Raw genomic sequence first — 23,015 nt, forward strand, 5'->3', positions numbered from 1 at the left:
CAATTCTGTTTACAGTCCTATAAACATTTGGAAATGCAAACCTGCTTTTTGTCTGTCTTTTTCCACAATGACACATATTCTCTGAAACATGCTCTGCAGGCGCTGGATCTGCTCGATGAACTTGTTCTTGCCGCTGTTATTCAACATTTCAGACTGAGACTTCCTTTCCACAACCATGCGGCTACTTACGATGTAATCACAGCCGTTGAGAGGACAAACCTCTACTTGTAACCCGTGAACTGTTCTTAGCGAAGAAATTACTTCTAAACCGGAAGCGATTTCACGACTGTCTACAAGAATGCAAGCTCTACTGCCTTCCTGTGGACGTGTAGGGGCTGGGTGGCCCTCAGACACGGGCAGCAGTGAGTGAGAAGAGGGTGCTGCCGGGACGCCACTCTCCTCATGATCATCGACCTGAAAGGGGGGAAAGCACAGCTCAGAGTCCAGCTGAATGTGCATCAGAACCGCGAGTGTCACACAGGAGGCCGCTTCTCCCTACTGAAATTATTCGTTACTTTGACCTCACCCTGATGAAAGTTACGATGGATAAAACAAGCTACCACTCCAACAATTCAAAGTAAAGTCATGGCTGGCAACAAACAATAGGAATAGGAAGACATGATATCTTTAGTGAAATCTAAAGCCAGCAAGGAAGAAAATAAGTCTTCAAGGAAAAAAATGTACTTTTTAAGCTAGAGGAAAAAAAAAATGTTAACATGAAAGCAGTCTGAAATGTATCTTGGGAATAAGGACTTTACACAAGATATTACTGAAAGACCACATTTCCTTCTACAGGAAAACAAACCTTAAATATATGTTTGAGTCTCTTTTTTTCTGTAGTAGTGAACCCAGGGCCGCTTGCATGCTAGACAAAGTGTTCTACCAGTAAGCTATACTCCTCACCCTTAAATAACATTTTTTTTCTTTTTCTTTTTCACTTTTTCATTTTTTCAGGGAGGGGTTGAGGTGGTAGTGGGGACTGTCCCAACGCCTCATGCACACCTGGCAAGCACGGTCCCACTGAGCTGTGTCTAAAGCCCACCAGTGTCATTTTAATCTGGTTGCAGAAATTGTATTATCACATGACGTGTCCAATGGTGCATGCTCCGGTGCACAATGAAGATCACAGGGCAATTCGGAGTCAGTTCTTTCCAGCTACCTTTCCGTAGGAACCAAGACCAAACGCAAATACCCACGCCGGCGTGGCAAGTACTTTTACCCACTGGGCCATCTCACCCAACCCTAGCAAGACGTAAAAGAAAACCTCATGTGTATGCGTATGTGCCTGAGTGTATGGATGCGCACCCCAAGTGTGCAGGTGTCCGAGGAAGCCGGGAGGGGGTGTCTGAACCCCTCAAACAGGAACCGCTGAACATGGAAGCTGGGAACTGACCCTGGGTTTTCTTCAGAAAACAAGTGCTCTTGGCTACTGAGCTCTCTCCAGCTTCCCAGTGGCACCCGAAAAAAAATCAGAGTTGCCGATGTCGCCTAGCGTTAGGGCACAAATCTAGTACATGCAGGCTCCAAGGTTCAGGTCCAGCCCTATAGAGAAAAATTACACGCACAGCTAACTGACAAGCGTAGAGGCCAGAAACAAAACTAAGAGCCCTGGAAGTGAACTGAGCCAAAACAAACCCAAATTCTCTCAGTAGAGCCATCTGACAAATCCTGCTCAGACTTTCTTTATATAGAAGGGATGTATGTGCCCACACCTCTGCCTTTAAAACAAAAAGTAAGATAAACAAATAAACAATTTGGTGTAAACGATAATTCTATTACATGAAGGTAGAAAGCTAGAACCAGTTAGGCGGAAACAGGGAATCTTCTTAAAATCTGATCTAAAAATGAACCATTAGCCTAGTCAGACTGAAGCCAAAGCATATACAATACCTCACAGTGGACAAAATCCTTCAATAAATAGCTTCAAGTGTTCTCCAAAAAGAAATGTACATGGTTGTCATGTGAGTAGACGGAACTATACCAAACCTTGCTATAACAGGAAAAAGTCCACCATGGAACTATATGTTAGTGCCATTTCTCATGAGCTAGATTAGTCTCTGTTAATGAGGTTCTAAGCATGAATCCTAAATTGCTTATAGAAACAAACAAAAAACCCAATGGAGAAGTTAGAGACATCTGTCACATTGCGTGTGCATTTGCCTTTTATAGTAACACCACAGAACACAATTCATCCCAAAGCATCACTGGGCAAGACAAGAGGGTACACATGAGTATCCTTATAGAACTATGTATGAGAACTAAAGGCCTGGTGAAGCTAGCACATGCCTTGCATGCCTTTAATTCCAGCTCTCAGGAGGCAGAGTTGGCAGAGGATGGAGAGAGGGCTCTGAGTTGGAGACCACCTTGGTCTATAGAGTGAGTTCCAGGACAGCCAAGGTTACACAGAGAAGTCCTGTCTTGAAGGGAACTCCCCACCCCCACCCCAAATCACAAAAACCAAAACCAAACAAAACATATAAAAGAATTAAAGGGGAAAAAAAAAAAAAAAACCAAAAAGGATTGTCTGGACATGGTGGTAGGTCCTAATAGTCTCCCAGTACTTAGCCTGAGGCAGGATCAGAAGCTTGACGACAGCCTAGACCACACAATGAGATGCCATCTCTAACAAACAAAAACAAAAAAACGGCCAACCAACCAATCAATCAAACAAAACCCCCAAAACTGAAAAACCCAAAAGCAAAAAGAACGTGTCTCAAAACCTCAAAGGCTGGAGATGTAGCTCAACAGCAAAATACTAGGTTTGACCAAGAACAACACACACAAGCAGGATGAAACATTAGGAACAACCCAAATATACATTAAATATACATTAAATGGCTGAAATATATTATATACTCCTATAATGAGGATTATAGAGATAATATATATCTACTGTAGTGTAAACCCTAGGATGGGGATTTAAATGAAAAGTAAACTGGAGACAAGTGTACATTGAACGCTACTGTCTATTTAAAGGATATTAAAAGTATAAATGAATCTTCCTATGTGTTTCATAAAATGGAAATACAAATGTACATATATTTTAAATTATTTCCTTTGTATAAGAGAAGAGGATATAAAAAGAGAAACTTTGAATTTATTTTGTATATTTAAATTTGCGACCATATAAGTCACATGAGATTTTAATTTAAAAGAATCCATAACAAATGAAAAAAAATCTTAAATATCCAGCTGACCAAGCAGTCAGTAATTTGTAAATAACTATGATTTCTTTAAATGGGAAGAACTGCCATGCTCAAAAATTCACACACTGATTTCATTAGCTGTATGTACTGTTTTATACTGTGGGTGTGTGTGAAAACTGTGTATGTGAGGGCAGAGAGCTGGTGACACACATGGGTGTGGGTCAGTGGACAAATCTCCTTCCACCACGGAGAAATAACATATCTTGTTGGCTTTGCCATGCTGCACACTCCAGGAGAGCTTTGGGGGTAGTTCTCTTGTCTCTGGGATTAGAGATGGCAGCTTCATCATCCGACTTCTTTGGGCCCCAGGCATCAAACTTATGTGGTTAGGTTTGTGCAGCAAGCACTGTTGCCTGCTGCGCCATCTCCCCCAGTCAGGAATGTTCCACACTGATGTGAGCTATGGGACTATCATTCTGAAGCTGCCATGTGATGATAAAAGCTTCCTAGACTTGACCACTGAAAAGGCCTAGAAACTTTAATCCAGAATCAGAGACCAGAACTGCAGCAAGTTGGAGAAGCAGTTGCTTTTAGGTCCATGGAAATGTTAAAGACTGTCTTGCCTTATCTGCCAACCATACAACAAAGATGAGCACTCCTGTGCTGCCCTGGCTGACCGCAAATGTGCAATCCTGGCAATCCTGGCTTAGCTTCCAAAGTGTTGGGATGGCAGGAGACCACTGTGTCTAGATAATCATTCACTGTTGACTCCAGCATTGAAATCACCTTTTCCACACACACTAAAATTAGCAATATAAGAGAGAACAACGTGGGAGGGGCTCACAAGGCCCCACCCCAACCTGAGACTCTAAAGGCAGTTAATGTTTGCTGAGGGAAAAACGAGACATTTTCTGCAGGGTAGCCATCTGTGCCCTTACAAATAATCTCTCAGCCATGCTCCCGAAGTGACCCTAATGAAATTCATCAGTTCACCAAATATTAAAAAAGACATAAAAGCTGACGTGAAGAAAAAGGCACCAGGTGTGTTGGCACACAACTTGAATCCCAGCACTTGGGAGGCAAAAGCAGTTGGCTCTCTGTAGTCTACAAAGTGAGTTCCAGGACAGCCAGGAATAAATACTGGCTGTCCTGTATTTATAAATAAATAAAGACAACACAGATAAATCCTGTCTTGTAAAACCAAAACCTTTCTTCTTGCACTTGGGAGACAGAGGCTGGAAAATCTCTGTGAGTTTGAAGCCACTCTGATCTACCAAACTAGTCTTGGACAGTGAAGACTAGCTACACAGAGAAACCCTGTCTTGAAAATCTAAAAAAGAAAAAAGAATCTAATGAACATCTATGTGCTAACAAACTGGACAACCTAAATGGTATAGATGAGTTTCTAGAAAGAGCTGAATTGGCGGAACTGACTGAAGAATCAACAAAGATCTTACAAGAGCTATAAAAAGGAGAGATGTAAAAAGTAACCAAAACCCTCCTACCATGCCTGGCAGCAGACAGCTTCATTTATACAAGAAGTATTGTCACGCTGCACTCTTGTCTCAAAAATTGAGGACAGGGTTTCTGAGTTTGTTCTACAAGATCAGCATCTATGAAGCCAGATGAAGACCCCAAGATAACCACAACCTGTATCTTTTATGAATTCCAATGCAAAAATTTTCACAAAACATTGGCAAATCAGAGCCAGATGTGGCGCCATCCACCGGCAACCCCTAGGCCAGCATGGGCTAATGAGTGTGACACAAGTCTGGGCTACAGAGCAAGATCCTAGGTTAAACAAATCAACAACAGCAGCTATTACTGCAACCAGTGCAGCAGGCTGGACATCATTGCCTGCGAGAGCTTTATTAATGTAGTATACACGTGTGTGATAGGCACATCTGTGGGTATACGTGGGCCTGTAAACCTGCAGAAGCTACAAAGACCTCAAGTGTCCTGTTTGGTCACTCTCTGTCATGTTCTTTCCTATGACAACACCTCTCACTGAACCTACGGTGAGGCTGGCGGTCAGCCTACCCTGGTTCAAGAATGAGGCTGATCTAGGATACAGGAGACCCTGTTTCAAACAAAACAAAACAAAACACTATTTTCTCTTTGATTGAGCTACTTGGCACACGTGCATGTGCGTGTACACACACACAAGTACACACACACACACACACACACACACAATCAACCCTTTTAGAAACCATTTAATGACACTTGTCTTCATTTTCATACATACCTTCAACTGAATTGGATGTTCCCCACACTCCTTCCTTGACTCAACCCTAGTAGATGGCGGGGAAGTAGATTTGATTCTATTATGGCTCTGAGCCTTGAGGTCCAACACTTCAGGAGTGGTATCCATTACGTCCGGTACCCCCTGCTGTCCCAGCTTGGGTGACCGGCTCACTGTTGGATTGGAAAGGACCCTAGGCTGCAGTGAAGACCCGGAAGGCCCTAAACCGCAATGCCGGCTCTGCTGTTTGTGCTTGTCAGTAGTCCTGCCATCAAGACCAGAGCCTTCTCTGTCATTCACAGTGTTGTCCTCCTCACTTGAATCATTGTCTGGAAGGATAATTCTAGATAATTTCCTCTTTGGCCGTATGCAGTTTTGTTTTGTGCTCATTTGTTTGAGCTTTACTGCATATCGGGTTTTGTACCTTATGTTCTCATCTGTAAAGGAATCTTTTGTTAAGTTGAAATCAACACAAATTTCTTCTTCACTTGATTGACTTTTGCAAGACTCCTCTTCATCAACGCAAAAACTGTCCTCTAAATAGTTTTCATCTTGCTCAGGAATCTATAATAAAAACAGGCAGAAATATTTAAATTTATGACTAGTCTGTATTTACATTCCTTTAAGGAACTAATTCTTATTCCATTCAGTGACTATCTACTAAGTACCTTCATTTTGTGGGGGAAAAAATAGGAAGGAAGGAAGGAAGGAAGGAAGGAAGGAAGGAAGGAAGGAAGGAAGGAAGGAAGGAAGGAAGGGAGGGAGGGAGGCAGGGAGGGAGGGAGGGAGGGAGGGAGGGAGGGAGGGAGGGAGGAAGGGAGGGAGGAAGAAAGAAAGACAAAGAAGGAAAGAAAGAAAAAAGCAACATTTTACTCTCTAGAAATTTATACACAGCCAGAAAAGTACATCAGAAAAACTTGTGGCAAGTGTTACAGAATAAGCACAACACTCAGGATAGAGATGTGAAAAGCTATATTATCAAGCGGAACATGGCAAATTATGGAGAGAAAATATGACCTGTATATGAAAGTTATCTTAGCCATGCATGGTGCCATGTGCTTGTAATCACATCCACTTGCAAGACTAAAGCAAAAGGTCTCAAGCTCAAGACCAATGCATGTATAGAGGTTACAGCTCAGAGGTAAAGCTCTCTTGCCTAGTATGCGGGAGTTACTACGTATGATCCCCAGTACTGTATTCAGTAAGTAAATAAAGAGCGCATCCAAAATCTAACAACACGTCAGCACCCAGAGGAGGCAGGGGAGTCTTGGGTTACAGGTGTCACTGTGGATTCATAGCAAGTTTGGCTACACGGTAAAATCCTATCACAAACGAAGAAGTAAAAGATCTATCTGTAATTTCTAGAAACATTTTTATGAAAGAAGAAAACATTTTCAAAGAAGTATGACAGAAGAAAAAAATAATAACCAGTAGATGATCAAATTCTATTAATTTCCTTTAAACTAATTCTCCTAGTTGGAAAAAAAAATAATCACGGTGAAATTATCCAAGCCAGCTCCTACTTCCTAAGTTTAGAAACAACATTGAAGCTTTATTCTTAGAACTGTATTTCAAATCACAATCAAGAAATTCTCTATTATCTCTACAGTGTGTACCTGTGAAAAAATGTTCATGTTGTTATGTTTCTCACGGACCATTTTATACTTATTATTCATCAATGGACTGCGTACAGATTCCATGTAAATAGCTCTCATTTCAGAATCTGTGTAAACATAAGCATTAAAAACAAAGTAGCAAAATCAGTTACATGAAAATTTTCATTTAACTTTGACAGCTCCAAATTTACATGGCTCAACATTAAGAAAAAGTTTATAGAGAAGATACACACACACACACACACACACACACACACACACACACACACATACACGTTTGCATGTATAGATCAGCTTGGGCAAATCCATCTCATTACTCCAGAAATCGAGGCAAGAAAATCTCTGCCTATATGACATCTTGGATATGTAGCAAGTTAGAAGCCCATCTGAGCTACATAGTGAAATCCTGTTGTAAAACACTAACAAAAAAACCAATGGATCCATTTATAATTTCTAGAATAAAATTTTTAAGAAAAATTAAATTTTAAAAGAAATATGATAAGAGAGAGTCCTAAAAATAATTATTTAAAATGCTGTCAGATGTGAATAGCTATATTATCAAGCGGAACATGGCATCTTATGGATAGAGAATAGGATAGGCCTGGTGGCACACGCTTTTTAATCTATCAGGAGGCAGAAATAGGCAGATTTCTGTTAGTCTGAGGTCAGCTTGATGTATAAAGTGAGTTCTAGTAAACATAGTGAGAGCCTGACTTTAAGAAAAAAGTAATTAAAAACACCTCTCAAAATAATAAAGCTGCTACTGCTGAAAGTTTTGCCTTTGAAAAATCATTGTCTAGCTGGGTGAAGAAAGCCATTCAACAGTGGATTCACAAAGCCAACTGGGGAAAACACTAACCTTACTAAGTTCATCAGATAAGGAAGGTCCGCTTTCCGGAAGCAATGTTGGAAAGTAACCTTTGAGCGTGCACAGTGCATTCAGAGTGGATGAGCCAGAATGGCGAAGTGAGAAATGTTCTGATTGGCTCATCAATATTCTGGCCTTTCAGATATCAGGTCTATGTCATTTATTCTGTTTCTGCTCTGGTACAACTTAAACTAGCAAAGTTTCCCAGGGACTACGAGTTTAAAGGAAAAAAAAATTGTTTTTGGATAAATTTCTCCTTTCTATATCTTGGATTCATTGTCTCCAGAATAAGGTTCAGTGCCTTCTGAGCTCAGTAATGTTTGTGGCTTTTGCAGATTTCAGTAAAAAAATTTGAAGGCCGTCAGGCAGCAGTGTCCCTGGAATACACAAGGACTAGCTTCGTAGGACGGAAGCAGGGACCTGGAAGGAAAGTAGAAGCACAGATATTTTGGCATTGTCAGGACAGTATCTTTAAAGCAGGAGGATGGCTAGAGGGCAGCACAAACAGTGTGGCTCTGTAAGGAGTCCTGCCCAGCGGGGGGAGACAGAGTAGATTCTGGGCAGGAAAGCTTGCAGGGTTCTAGGGGTGGAGGAGCAGAGTGGACAGGTAGACTTCTGCTGCATAACTGAGAAGATGCAGTGGTTTGAACACAGAAGAGAGACACCTACTCTCTACTCAGGCACAGCAACTTTCAAAAAAAAAAAAGATTTCAAAGCTTTTTTAAAAGAAAGTACAGAGAAATTCTTGTTATTTGCTATGGCTCTTAAAAATGGTATCAATAAATTAAAACCCATGTTTTCCCACTTTCTCCTTATCTAGAAACTATAAGTATTTTTTGCCTCATATAAGTTTTTTTATTTGACCAGGTTTGGTCAGGCATAGTCCTGAAGTCTTTATATGCTTTTGATGGAACAGAAAGCTGTGGTCCTGCTCTTCACTTTCAGAACAGAGTGTAAGGTAGGCATTAAACACTAGTTAGATGAACTTGATGCTTGAGCCACCTAGGGAAATCTGGAGATGCATACTGCAGTTATCAGAAGCTTAGAAACTAATGGGTCTGAAAGCAAATATTTCTGAATTTAAATTACAGTGAACAAATAAAGGTTTGTACACTCTGAAATTTAATCTCTACAAAGCCAAGAATTTTCTCTTAATAAAGATGATAATATTTAAATATGACATTAGACACTCTGAAATTACCAAGTGTGTGACGGCATTTACCATTTACAGCCTGTGAAAGCTGGGTCTGGTCATTTAGAAAGTCGAGTAGTGAGGAATCCTGCTCGTTCTCGGACCTCTCATCCTCATCTGATGAGACGCAGGCTGCATCCTCTTCAGAAACTTCTGCTTCATCATCTAAAAACTTCCAAGCTATTGTCTACGAAGAAACAAGATACACCCCACGAAAATGATGATGATTTTATTGTACAATTTTTGTTCTGGAAAGTATAATCTTAGGTTTTTATTTCAAAACTGAACTGGCATGTGATTGTACATGTTAAGGGGTACACTGTGACGCTTCAATGCATGTGGACCATGCATAATGTTGAAATCATGACACGTCCAGCACCTTATCCATTTTCCTTTTTCCTTCCCCCTTCGCCCCGAGACAGGATTTCTCTATGTGGCCTTGGTTGTCCTGCACTCGGCTTTGTAGACCAGGCTGGCCTTGAACTCACAGCGATCCACCTGCCTCTGCCTCCCTGAATGCTGGCATTAGAGTTGTGTGCCACTGCACCCCACTTCCTTATACATTCTCAATTGTGTTGAACAACACAATTAACTGTGAGCCAGGGCCACCCCACTATTGTACAGATGCTATTGGTCATGAGAAGGGGTTTTTTTGTCAATGATTTCAAGCACATACGCACACACACACACACACACACACACACACACACACAAAAGTAAGATTAACAACTACAACAGAAAAAGATACCTATATCAAATTTCTTCCGATAATTTTAGGTAAAGCAGCCTTCAAGACACTAGTTGGCTTGCTGGATGTTTCCAACAGTCTACAGAGACTCCAAAGGCTAAGCTCTGGCATGGAAACACTGCATGTCAGGAACACTGACCAGAAAGGTTTGCTAAGGACTATTTTCCAAATAGTTAAAATAATGAACAAAGATGGGGCGGGGGGAATGGAGCAGTGAGACAGACCACTGGGTAAACCTGAGTAGGACTGACAACTAGCGTTCCATTCCTGAGACCCACATGGTGGAGGGAGAGAAGTGTGTCCTCTGACCTCCACTCTCTCACAGCAGCATGCAGGCAACAAACGCTGCCACACACGCAAAGTAAGTGAAGCAATAAATTATGATTTTCTTATATTTTCATGTCTGTGAGTATTTTGCCTGCATGTATGTCTGTGTACCACATGCATGCCTGATGTCTATGGAGGCCAGAGGAGGCATCAGACCCTCTTGAACTTAAGTTACAGATGGTTGCTGGCCACCATGTCAGTGCTGGGAATTGAACCTGGGTCCTTTGTTAAGAGCAGCTCTTAACAACTGAACGTTGTTTTGTTTGTTTGAAGAAATTGCTATTTTTTTTTCTGAAGAAAAAATAAATTTCCTAAAAGTCAGGTCTGGCTCAATTTCAATTTCTTCACTTAATCATTCAAAATACCATAGCACTAACAAAATAAAGACAGAACACAAAGAAAAACAACAACAATAACAAAAATAGTACACTTTGAGACTTTTAATCCTGAAAAAGAAATTTACAATCGATGGGAAAATACTTCTCAAAAAAACTGTGGTTTTGGGGGGCTAGAGAGATGGCTCAGCCCTCAGATCACTGTCTGCTTCTCTAGAGGATACAAGTTCACTTCACTTCCCAGAGCCCACATGGTGGCTCACAACCATCTGTAACTCCGGGTCCAGGGGAGCCAACACCCTCTCCTAGCCTACGTAAACTCCAAGCACACATAAGGTGCCTATATACAGGGAAAACACCCATACGCTAATTTTTTTCATTCATTCATTCATCCAATCTATCTATCCATCCATCTATTTATAACATGTATATATAGCACGTAACAAATATCATGTACACTAAAAAGAACACGGAAAGATTACCTTTACATGATTTCGTTTCTTTTGGACTTTGGAGCCTTTTCTGTTACTGTTAGGATCCTTGACATCTTTCAATCGTGGACATGGTCTGTGAAAATCTTCACTCTCATCACTAGATGAGAATTCTGGCTATAAAAAGTTAACACAATACTTACATAAAAAAAAAAAAAACTAGTTGGGGCGATGTAATTTACTGTATTTCTCAAGAGCAGATGGTTTTACTTTTATTTTCTAACTATCAACATTCTCAACTGCTCTCACTAGATAGACCACAAGTGTCAGACAGGGAGCAGCAGTCTTATTTGCTCAACTTAGTGTTACACCAGATGTATTACGCTGTTCTCTTCAGATTTCAAGGGTTTCACAAAGGACCAACTTGATCCAAACGTACAGAAATCCTTTGAAATCAACAAATTAAAATGGCAGTAACAGACTTTAACTAAACACTTCTGCAACCGCTTCTCTTTACACAATAATACGAAGCCAGAAAAAGAAGGGAAAGTTTATTAAATAACTTCGGTTAGTAGGAATGATTTTCACTGAACACAGATAGCATGGCTATCAGCTTTGTCAGAATTTTAACTCACTTTTTAGAAGCCACTAGTCATTTTAGGTACGACAGAAAGTCAGAGCAAATTTTTATAGTGACTTTATATACAAGGTTAATATGGTAGGCTGTATTCTTAAATAACTTTGTCCAAATGCTTCTAGATTAGACACAAGCTCTGTAAGGTTCACCTGTGGATATTTGTTGCTACAGTAAAACACAAATGAAAGATAAAGAAACTGTTTTAACCATGAAGCTCCTGGCTTGGAGGAGGCAGGACAGATTCTCCAGTTCAAACCCTCACAGCCCAGAGTGTGACTTCCCTCTTTGGGCCACTGCGTTGAGCTGGTCATTCTGTTGACAGCACGTTCCTCTCCCCCCTTCTTTGCCAGCTGTGACATACATTCTGTACACTCTCAAAAAACTTTCCACAACAACCCATGTTTAGGCTAAGGGCTGCTTTTTTTCTTATCTCAACTTCAAAACCTGCACCCAAGTGAGCTGCCTTCCTCTTCATTATTTATACTTGTTATTGTCAGGAAAGTTTACAATGAATACATAGCTCCAGTAGAAGGGGAGATTATAATCACGTGAGATACAGCGTCTACTGTTCTGTTAAGCATATACTTGTAAGATCAAATACGCTATTATTTGTTCCTGTGCCTGTGTTTTTCTTACTTTATTTATCCTAAAGGACCCAAGTTTGATTCTCAGCACCCAAGTTGGGTGGCTCACAATCACTATCACCTCAGCTCCAGACAGCATCTGATGCCCTTTTATTGCCTCACAGACACAGACAAAAACACAGACCACCCCCCCACACCTAGAAATAAAAATAAGTGTAATTTTACTTACCCTAAGAACCCTTGACTTTTTAACAGCATGAATAGGTGAATCAACTTCGCTGTTTTTCTGATCCTAGATAAAACAAACAACTAAGCAGTGTAATTAAAATCTGACAGGAAGTCTGAAAGAGGACAGCATGGCCTTGACTTGATTTTATCAGTGTGGTGAATGAATGACTTACCTCAGGGGACTTCAGGACATTTCCTTTTGGTTTTTTTGTTTTTCTCAGGAAAACATCATCTTCACTCTCACTAGTTACATGTTCAACTATAAGTAATTGGAAAGTGAATCTGGTCAGTAGAGTAAAGTTACTCAACTAGAAATCATTTCATTGATATACTAAAAATTTCCTAAATTTCTTTTTGTAAAAGGTCTTCAGACCAGGCATGGTGGTGTACACCTTTAATTCTAGCACGTGAGAGGTGGGGAAGGCAGATCTCAGTGAGTTTAAGACCAGTCTGGTCTACATAGTGAGTTTAAGTTCAACCAGGGCTACATAGTGAGTACCTGTCTCAACAAAATAAAAAATAAACAAAAAGATCATCGGAAGTTTGACAAGCATTGCTAAAGGAACTTTTATTCCCAATTTAATTGTTGTCTCAGAGGCCTTACTGCCTCTGTCTGCTAACCTAGGCCTAGTCCTGGAAGCTTCTAGCCTGCGTACAATCTAATCTAGGCCTAGAATGTTTTCAGCCTTTGAGATTTACTGCTGAATAAACTCACCCTTTCCAGTTCTTTCTGAACTTTGGCTGGCTGGCTCAAACTCTTCTCCAAGGTGACTAACTGAATCTGGCTTCTCTCAGTTTCTCACTGAATTGCTCTGCTTGGTTTCAAACTAAATCTAGCAATCTGTTCTAATCTTCTGGCCGCTTTTCATTCTCTGGCTCATTCTGCCTTCACCTGTGTTCTCTCTTAAACCTCTCTCTGTAAAATTCTCTGGTATTAACTGCCTCTAAATTCCATGAACTGAACTGCTACAAACTAAACTCCACTGTGCTGCCTCTGAACAAGCTGACTGGAACGCAGAGACCTGCATACCTGTCTCCTGAGTGCTGGGAGTGTGCACCAGCAAGCCTAGACCTAGGCTTTTCTCTACCTGAAACTTGCTCTATACCAAGCTGGCCTTGAACTTAGAGAGCTGCTAGCTTCTTTCTCCTGGGATTAAAGGCATGTCTATATTCCAGCCAGGTCACACAGACCTAGAAGGATGTGATCTCTTGCCAGAACAGCCATGTTCTAAATTAAAATTCTTCTACACAACATAGTCAGCATACAGATTATAAAACATTTGGGCTGGAAAGATGGCTCAGTGGAGAAGGGAGCTTAGTGACCTGAAGGCCTGAGTCCAGTTCCCACTATCCCAAGCAGCTCCCAAGGCCCTGGAACTCTGGGCCTCCAAGGACACCCAAACAGATGGCATATGTTCAGAGTCATGCACATATAAACATGTATTTAAAAAATATAAATCTTAAAAATAAAAGAACAGAGGAGAATAAAAGACATTAATTAGCTAATAAATACATGTTTAAGAGGCTGGAGAGATGGCTCAGCAGTTAGAACACTGGCTGCTTTCACAAAGCATAGGGTTCAGCTACCAGCACCCATTACGTCACTTACAACTGTCTGTGATGCTGCTTCTGAGGAATATAACACCCTCTTCTGACCACCCCTGGAGACACTACATGCATACAGTCCACTTTCATCCGCACAGGCAAAACATTACTTGTATACATGAAATAAAAATAAATCTTAACAAATAAATAAATAAATCTTGTGCATGCCTGTGAGCCCAGCACTCAGGGAAGCAAAGGCAGGCAGATGTCTGTGAGTTTGAGGACAGCGGGTCTATAAAGCGAGTCCATGACAGCCAAGGCTACACAGAGAAAGCCTGTCTCAAAAAAAGAAAGAAACCAAAACAACAACAAAAAGAAAAAAACTTTAAAAATACATTTTAAAATGAGGCCCAAACTTGAAAAATAAACTATAAAAAGAAAAGGCAAATGTAATTTTATCAGTCCATGTGCATTTGTTTAAATTAAACATTACAGTGCATGGGGCATTTACGTGGTACAGCACACACACGGAGATCTGAGGACAGCTTGCGGGACTCTGTTCTCTCCTTTCTCCAGGAGGGTGCTTGGGAGAATCTCAGGTCATGACACTTGTCTGGAAGAGCCTTTACTCACTGAGCCATCTCATGGGCCCTGATTAGCCAATGAATTCCAGACTGGAGGTGAAGCAATTAAATCATGAAAATATATGTTACAAATACACTAAAAGTTCTTTTTTTTTCTTTGTTTTTTTGTTTGTTTGTTTGTTTTGAGACAGGGTTTTTTTTCTAAAGCCTTGGCTGTCCTGGACTAACTTTGTAGACCAGGCTGGCCTTGAACTCACAGAAATCCTCCAGCCTCTGCCTCCCAGAGTGCTGTGATTACAGGTGCATACTGTTATGCCCAAGTCTCATGGACTCCAAAGACCCACCAGGAGCCGATTCTGAGGCAAAGGCAGTAGGGTCTTTTAGTTACAAGATCGAGTTCAGGCCCACACCCTTACCACCACCATTGAGTCTAGAGCCCAGCTTGGCAGTTTTATGATTGATTACATTTTGCAAATATCTGGTGTCTGGGGGAAATTGTTTGCCCAGAGGGCCAAGCTAAACCAATTGTTTTACTTATCCTATTGTAAAGAACACCTGGGAAAATTCCAGGTATTCACTGATTGGGCGTTGCTAGGGGTGATGGTTAAATATTACTGGGTTTTCTCCAGGCTACTCCTAGGGGAGAGGGCTCCACTGTCTTCTTTCTGGCATTGGTGACCTATGGCCTAGGTCATGGGACTGGTGGCTTTTGGGGTTGGGGTCGGGGTCAAGCCTGGTTCTTCATGCATCACTGCGCCCGGCTGTTCTATTTTTGTGTATACATATGAGCACATATACGTATGCTTGTGCAGAACCAAACAGGCATTGGTGAGCATGGTGGTTTGAACAGGAACGGCTCCCATAGGCCTATAAGTGTGAATGCCTGGGCAGCAGGGAGTGGTGCTATTTCGAGGGGTGGCCTTGGTGGAGGAAGTGTGCTGCTGGGGATGCCTACTGTCTTGTTCCTCCTTCTGCCTGCTGATCTAGATCTAGAACTCTCAGCTACCACCCCAACACTACGCCTGCCTGCACGCCGCCATGCTTCCTGCCGTGACAATGACAACAGTGGGCAACTGTAAGCCAGCCCCAATTAAATGTTTTCCTTTGTAAGAGTTGCAGGTGAGCCTGGCAAGGTGGCTCACACCTGTAATCCCAGCACTCAGGGAGGGAGAGGCAGGTGGATCACTGTGAGTTTGAGACCAGCCTGGTCTACAAAGCAAGTCCAGGACAGCAAAGGGCTGTTGCACAGAGAAATCCTGTCTCAATGGCCACACCCCCCACCCCCCAAAAAAAGGTGTGGTGGTTATGATGTTTCTTTAGAGAACAAAACCTTAACTAACACAATGAGAAACTCACCAAAATGTAACTAAGCTACATGTCTGTGGCAAGAGGTACTGAAGATGAGCCCTGGCGTTATCTGGGGATCAGTGTAAAGCACATCTGTGTTCCATACGGTGAGGACCTGGCTTCAGTCCTCAGCACTGCACCGCACAGCAGAACAGAAGAGAACAGCACAGCACAGAACAACAGAACAGAACAGCACAGCACAGCACAGAAGAACAGCCTCTATCTAGAAACTTAAATACTTCACATTTTCAGTACTTCTATTTCCGCACTTTCATACAGCTTTGAATGAAGATACATTTTTGTGCACTAATAAAAATTTGCATAAAAGTCATGTGATATCTTTTGAGATACGTTCGGAAATTCTTTTCCCTGGCTGATGACAATTTATTTCCCCTAGAGTGTAGGCCAGACTTAGTTCCTAACAACGATCTGGTGAGGCTGGAGGGTGGTGGAATGGGGTGGAGCTCAGTCGGTGGAGTGCTTGTTCAGCATGCACAAAGCCTTCCTGGATTTCCAGCCCCAGAACTAAATATTCTGGGAATGGTACTAAATAAATCTGCTGTAGCTGCCCAAGACTGTAACCCCAGCATTGGAGGGATACAGGTAAGAGTGAAACTTCAAATTCATCCTCAGCTAGACGAGACCTGGTCTCACTGAAGAACTAAATTATATTTAGTTAAATATAAGATAAGGGCGCACGTGAGTGTGTAATAAGTATTCGAATCAGAAGACTTGAGTGTTGTCCACAGAATCTATGATAAAAGGAGAGAGCCCCTAAAAGTTGTCCTTTGACACCCACACACTCAAAGCGCCATGTGTGTACCCCATTCTCCATACACCACACATCACACACACTGCTGTGTGTGCTTCCCACCAAGATGTTCATGGACTCACTCTCTAAACTCTAAATGCCAATAAACTCTTTCTTCTATATGTTGTCATGGTTACGAGCTCTCTTCACAGCAATCAAAATGTAACTAAGACAGGGCTGGAGAGATGGCTCAGTGGTTACTAGCACTGGTTGCTCTTCCAGAAGACCCAGGTTCAATACTCAGCACCCATATGGTGACTCACAACTGACTGTAACTCTTGTTCCAGGGGATCCCACACCCTCATTCAGACATACATGCAAAATACCAGTGTACATAAAACAACAACAAAACAAGTACCAAGAGGTTGGAACCAGGAGTAGGGCACCACTGTGACAGGTTTGACCAGGATGGTTTTTGGAGAGAAGCAGAAGACTTTGGACTAAGAAAGGGTTCTAGGTTCTAGTAGGAGCCTGGAAGACAACAGCACTGAGAGCAAGGTGGACAATGAAGGCACAGATCAAGAGGTTACAGAGAGTAACAATATCAGCAAATGGAACAGAGACTGCTGCTGGGGGCACAAAGGTCCTTGTGCCCCCAGATCACTAGGGAAACCAGCAATGTTAAACAGATAGGGGCCTCTTCTCAGTGGAGGAGATAAAATACCAGCTTTCCAGCCCAGAAGGCTGGAAGAGGACTTTGTTAATGAACTGGTGACCTGTTTGCTATCTGTGGAGGCAGACCCCACCAAAATCCCCAGAGTGATTATCCCAGACTCTTCCCGCAGTAGATCATTACCTGTCCTGAATGGATACATCACATGACTTTATGGACCCCAGGCCTCAATACTATCAGTCAGAGACCACACTAGATTCTAGCCCTTTTAGCTAGAGAACCCACCCTCATGGTCACATGTACTTTGTAAAGAAGTTTCTCTGTAGTTACACCTTAGGTTCTATCATACACCTGGAGTTGGACTGATTCTTGCCTGGAAACCTTTTCCCAGATTGTGCTGTGTTTTAAATATGCTGACAATGAGCCACCTGGCATCAGGCTTCCTCAAGTCTGATCCAGGTTGATGGAGACGATCTGTACCAGGCTTTAATTCTTTTCTCTTTGCACAGTTCAATTCTCTACCTGACACCTGCAGGGATTCCCTCAAGAGAATATTCCTGTGATATTCTGGCAATGAAAGGAGGTGGCCTGAGAATCTGCCTGAGGCTAAACTGAAGTGTTTTTGGACTCCTTTTGTCAGCAGAGGAAATTTCAAGACAGCCTAATCTGATTCTGTTGCACAATAACTATTGATCACTCTTATGCAAGTGGAAAAGAGCGTCAGGAAATTTAATGTGGTAGCCAAGGTGTGTGCTGAAAGAGAAGGAGTATTAGAATAAAGGGAGCAGTGCTCTTAGGGAGAGAGCTCACCCAAACAATCCTGTGATCTGTGCAAAAAAAAAAAAAAAAAAAAAAAAGGCCTAAGAAATCACTTGTTCCCAAAGAACAGCAACAAGCTTTAGCTTGTGCAAATGTGATTCAAGGAAGAGGCCCAGTTGCAACCAAAGCAGGCAGTGGAATGTGGCAGTCAAAGCCTTGTGTCCAGTCTGGTTATGAACTCATAGGTTCAAGCACACTATTGCCTCAGCTACCTGAGTAGATGGCATCACAGCCCTAACACAACTATTCTGAGATACTAAGCAACTCCGTGAAGAGGTTTACAAATAAGAAACAGAAGTTATACACTCACTGAACATATCCCTAGCCCTGAATCTCCAAGATCGTATCAAGAGGAATGCAGCTCAGAAACCTCACAGGATCTGCATAGAATGAGATGGAACCAGGAAACATGGGGAACAGTCACAGGTGCCGAGTCCTAATGCAGGACCGCCCAGTGGTAGGGTATGCATGGGCGAAGGACTCTTGTTCTTCATGGCCAAGACCTCCAAAAGCAGCTGTTGGAAGGAGCTTCTCCACACTCTGATGAGCTTCTAGATGAGCTCATCTCTAAGTGAGATTCTAAAGTACTCAGCTAAGATGCTGCTGATTTGCTGACCTTCTAAAATTAAGTGAGACACTGAACATTATATATTCCAATGTTTTTTTTTTCCTTCATCATCTTACAGTGAAGCCAGTTTTAAATAAATCATTTAGCTACAGCAATCATTATTTCAGGAAGCTTACTTTTTAACTGCCTCTGGAGTTTTAAGGAACTCTTCTCCCCCACCAAACAAATGTACGGTAAACAACATTAAATCCTCTTTTACTTAGCTCAAGCAAAAAGTACTAGCTACACATTCCCTTATTAGTAATTAATAATTATTAATAATTATTTTATTGATATGCTATTCATTATATTGTATATAAGCAATGGTTATGTACAAAACAAGGAGAATTTTTAATATAAAACTTTTGATACAAAACTAGAAAAATGACTGCATCTTGTAATAAAGATGTTATTACATAGGAATTGAAGGCTCAGAGGGAGCCTTCATATAACTCAGCGGTTCTCAACTTTCCTAATGCTGCAAACCTTTAATAGTTCCCCATGTTGTAGTGACCCCCAATCCTAAAATTATTTTTGCTATTTCATAGCTGTAACTTTGCTACAGTTATGAACTGTAAGGTAAATATCTGTGTTTTCTGATGGTCTTATGCGACCCCTGTGAAAGGGTCATTCAACACCCAAAGGACAGTTTTTGTACTTATGGGGATGAAAATCATAAACAACCCGATGAAACAGACTGTCAGTAAATCAGGAGTTGAAATTCCTATCGGACTTAACAGACACTAAAATCACAGGCTCTCAGCAGCCATCCGGCCTAGGCTGGTAAACTCAGAGCTCTTCCACCTCAGTCCCCTCAACGCCGGGTTGTTGAGCGCAAGCCACCACACCCGGCTTAAGTCATGTCGTTTTGTTCTGTTTTGATTTTTTGTTTGGTTGTTTTTCGGTTTTTTTGAAACAAGGTTTCTGTATTGGCCCTGGCTGTCCTGGACTCACTTTGTACATCAGACTGCCCTTGCACTCACAGAAATTCCCAAATGCTGAGATTAGAGCGTGTGGCACCATTGCCCAGCTTTGTTGCTTTGTTTTTTTTTTTTTTTTAATTTTGAGAGAGGGTCTCACTGTATAACCATGGCTGACCAATAAGCTATTATGTAGACTGGGTCATCCTCAAACTCAAGATCCATCTGCCTTGCCTCCAGAGAGCTACAAGGAAAGGTGTGTACCACCACACCTGGCACAAGATTAAGTTATTTAATCCCTAGTGTTTACCTTCATATTTCTAGTGCTTCTATAACTGTAACATAAGACCATACAATCCAGAAATTTCTCTTGGTCTTGAGGTATGATATTAGTCTTCTAACTATTATGTTATATAAATGCTTCAAAGTCTCCCCCAAAAAGCTTATGGCTTTCTTCCTTTCCTTTATTATTTTTAACACCCCAATTCTTTATTATTTTCAACATCTAAATTATATATATTCCTGAGGAACCAAAATGAAAGCCAATACTTTCTAATGTAGTCTCACTCAACAACTTTTCACTGCCTTTTAAACTTTTTAAACAGCCATTATCTTATTACTCATTTGGTAGTTATTGCTACATTTTACTGGCATCTTTGAAATGTCTTACACGTAACTGTTTGTGCTTCACAAACAAGTAATTGGGCCAAATTTTACACTTCTTTGTATATTGGACAGGTAATAGCATAAAACATTCCTGTGGCATACACATTCAAATCTCCCAACAGTGAACATCAAGTTAAGGAAGAATACATTTATAATTATCTAATTTGATATGTATAACATGAAAAGTTAGGTTTGGAATAGTACAGGTTTATTTCTGGAACATGTTTTCCAGAAAGCCATACCTTTCACAGAGATGGGCTCTTACCTGGAGTGCGTTGAGGGGACTGGCGCAGAAAGATCTGATCACTGCTTTTGGTCTCATCTAAATCGTCAAATCTTGGATTCAATGTCACTTTGAACCCCTGTACGTGTGCTTTTTCCTCGGTGGAATCTGGTGTCTTCAGCACGTCTGCCCGTGTCTTAGAATGTGGGTTCAGCATGTTTGATTTGGAAAGTGGCGTACTCATAACTCTGTCCTTCAAGGGCAAGCACGGGGCAAGACGGTAAGACGTAGGCTCCTCATTCTCTGCAGAATGGGAAGACTGCGCTTCTCCAGTTGGGCTTGGTGATCTGGCTGCACCGGGGGAGTCTGAAACATCAGGGGAATCCTTTACCTGGGGGCCAGAGTGCCTTCCAGGCAGACCAGCTGCTCCCCGTGTGCTACTCCTCTCATCCTCAGAATCTGAACTACAAAACCCCAAGTCGAAGGTAACAGAAAATAAATCCCCAGAGCAGTCGAAAGTGTGTCCCTCGTTCTTTAGCTCTTCACGCTTATCTCTCAAGCCTTTGTGAGACTGCCAGCTCTTGGCATCACAGGTGATTTGATGTTCAGGTTCAGAATCACCATCTGACAAAAGTTCATCAGAAATGATGAAGTGAGACACTGGAGGCAGTTCAGTTGTGAGAGTCTTCTCTGACACACACAGGGGCTGACTATTACTGTGCGAGAGAGGAGGGTCCCCACCATTTAACTCCTCAATACCATCTTCAAATAACAGTAAACTCTCATCCTCATCAGAGAATAGTACTGGAGGTTCACTGTCATCATGGCTATTTTTGCCAACTAAATTATTTTCATGGTTGACTTGTATTTGACCATAGCTTTCAGATGCTAAATTTTTATTTTTAATATAATTATGGGCCTTATTATCAGACTCAATGAAGGAGGGCTGATCAGAAATCTCTTCATCAGTTGTACCAAAGAGACAATATTTTTCAGAAGAACGACCAATATGTTTAGCTGAATTCAATTCTAAATTTTGTGGAGAATTCACAGATGAGTGTGACATCAGCAAAGCAGGTTTATGACTGTTTCCATGCTCTGAGTAAGGTGAGCAGGACGCATGGTCAAGTTCAAAACCCTGAGTAACTTCATATTCCAAGTCTGAGAGTTCGCTGAGAGATGGGGGAGAATGGGACAAAAATCTCTCCACATTAGCTAGTACCTCTCCTGTCATGGGACGACAATTATAAACCTCTTCAGCCGCTCCATCTATGTACAGGTCTTCTTCCAATGGAAGACATAAATTTGATAAAATAGATTTCTCATCGCTGAAACTACTATAACCAGACTCTAACGAGTAACTGGCAAGTGATTTATTCGTAACCTGACAGTGTGTTAGTAATGCTGCTGGAGGGCCATCATCTTCAGCACCCATGATGGTGATTCCATCTACGCCCGCCTCCAACATCCTTTCATCCTTGGGTGGGGCGAGCCCAGGAGCTGCTTCTGCAGGACAGTCTCTGTCAGTGTCTAAAGATTCTACACCATCATCGTTTTGTTTACTAGTCTGGTCTTTTCCCATTGCTCCAGAAGCTTCTTCTCTTGGAGAAGTAATTTCAGTGCACTCTGAATCCATCTGTTTAGCAATCTCAGACCCTTCATCAGACTCCAGTACCGAGGAGGAACTTCCTACATTGATACTCTGTCTAAATGAAGATTTCTTTCGAGTGATCCTTGTGCCACTGACTGGATTTTTATATCCATTCCTTGGAGTATATGTTGGGATGACATCCTCCATTTGTAGAAAAGGTTTAATTTTCAATTCATAGCTGCATTCATCCTACAAAACAAGAGACAGGAGAAAGTCACAGAAAAGCAAAATAAGCCAAGTCTAAGAGATGAATTTCACTCCATAATGTTTTTCTAAAAAACTGTATCATTTAAATGATTTTGTTTTAAATCCCCCAAATTTTAACAAATCAAGAGAAAAAAATCTAAATACTGTCACTATGAAATCATTGGTTAATATTTTACTCTTAGTCCTCAAGACAACCATGATGGCTATTCCTACAAAGAAAAACTTAACCTAACATTTTGTTTGTTTGTCTGTTTTGCTTTTTGAGACATGGTCTTGCCTCACAGCTCAAGCTGGCTTCAAACACATCCTCTTAATTCTGTCAATGGGGTGCTGGGGTTACCTAGCCAAAACACTTTGAGGCCCCAAAAAACAACAGAAGCTTTGGATAGAGTTTTACTTTTAAGAAAATTCTTAATCAAAACCCCATATAGGAAGCGTAGCAGCGCACTCCTATAATTCCACCACTAGGAAGGTAAAGGGAAGAGGTTTAGAAATTCCAGGTCATCCTTGGCTACATATGAAAGCCAAAGCAGCCTGGAGTACATGAGACACCCCCCCGCAAAAAAAAAAAAAAAAAATGAACAAAACAAAAAGAGCAGGAGGAGGAGGAAGAAGAAATGTGGAAATGTTAATTCTAGTTTTCTAGTTCCATCACCACACTAGCA

General features: G+C 41.4%; 1 protein-coding gene across 4 annotated transcripts in view; it reads right to left on the minus strand.

The window, feature by feature from the left end:
• The window catches only part of Fancm (FA complementation group M), a 53,202-nt gene that overhangs the window by 5,607 nt on the left and 24,580 nt on the right, over positions 1 to 23,015 (minus strand). For 3 of the 4 annotated variants that reach the window (XM_055595446.1, XM_055595447.1, XM_055595448.1), the window contains 8 exons: positions 20,535 to 22,332; positions 12,531 to 12,616; positions 12,359 to 12,421; positions 10,960 to 11,085; positions 9,098 to 9,254; positions 7,008 to 7,114; positions 5,395 to 5,955; positions 42 to 414 (listed from right to left, as the gene is read on the minus strand). In XM_055595446.1, coding sequence (XP_055451421.1) covers positions 42 to 414; positions 5,395 to 5,955; positions 7,008 to 7,114; positions 9,098 to 9,254; positions 10,960 to 11,085; positions 12,359 to 12,421; positions 12,531 to 12,616; positions 20,535 to 22,332 — 3,271 coding nt within the window. Of the gene's footprint in view, positions 1 to 41; positions 415 to 5,394; positions 5,956 to 7,007; positions 7,115 to 8,186; positions 8,296 to 9,097; positions 9,255 to 10,959; positions 11,086 to 12,358; positions 12,422 to 12,530; positions 12,617 to 20,534; positions 22,333 to 23,015 lie in introns of those variants that run through there. The other variant, XM_055595449.1, reaches the window with a different exon arrangement.

The sequence above is a fragment of the Psammomys obesus genome, unplaced genomic scaffold (assembly GCF_907164565.1).
Source record: "Psammomys obesus unplaced genomic scaffold, mPsaObe1.curated_primary_1811, whole genome shotgun sequence".
In the NCBI taxonomy this organism is placed as follows: Eukaryota; Metazoa; Chordata; class Mammalia; order Rodentia; family Muridae; genus Psammomys; species Psammomys obesus.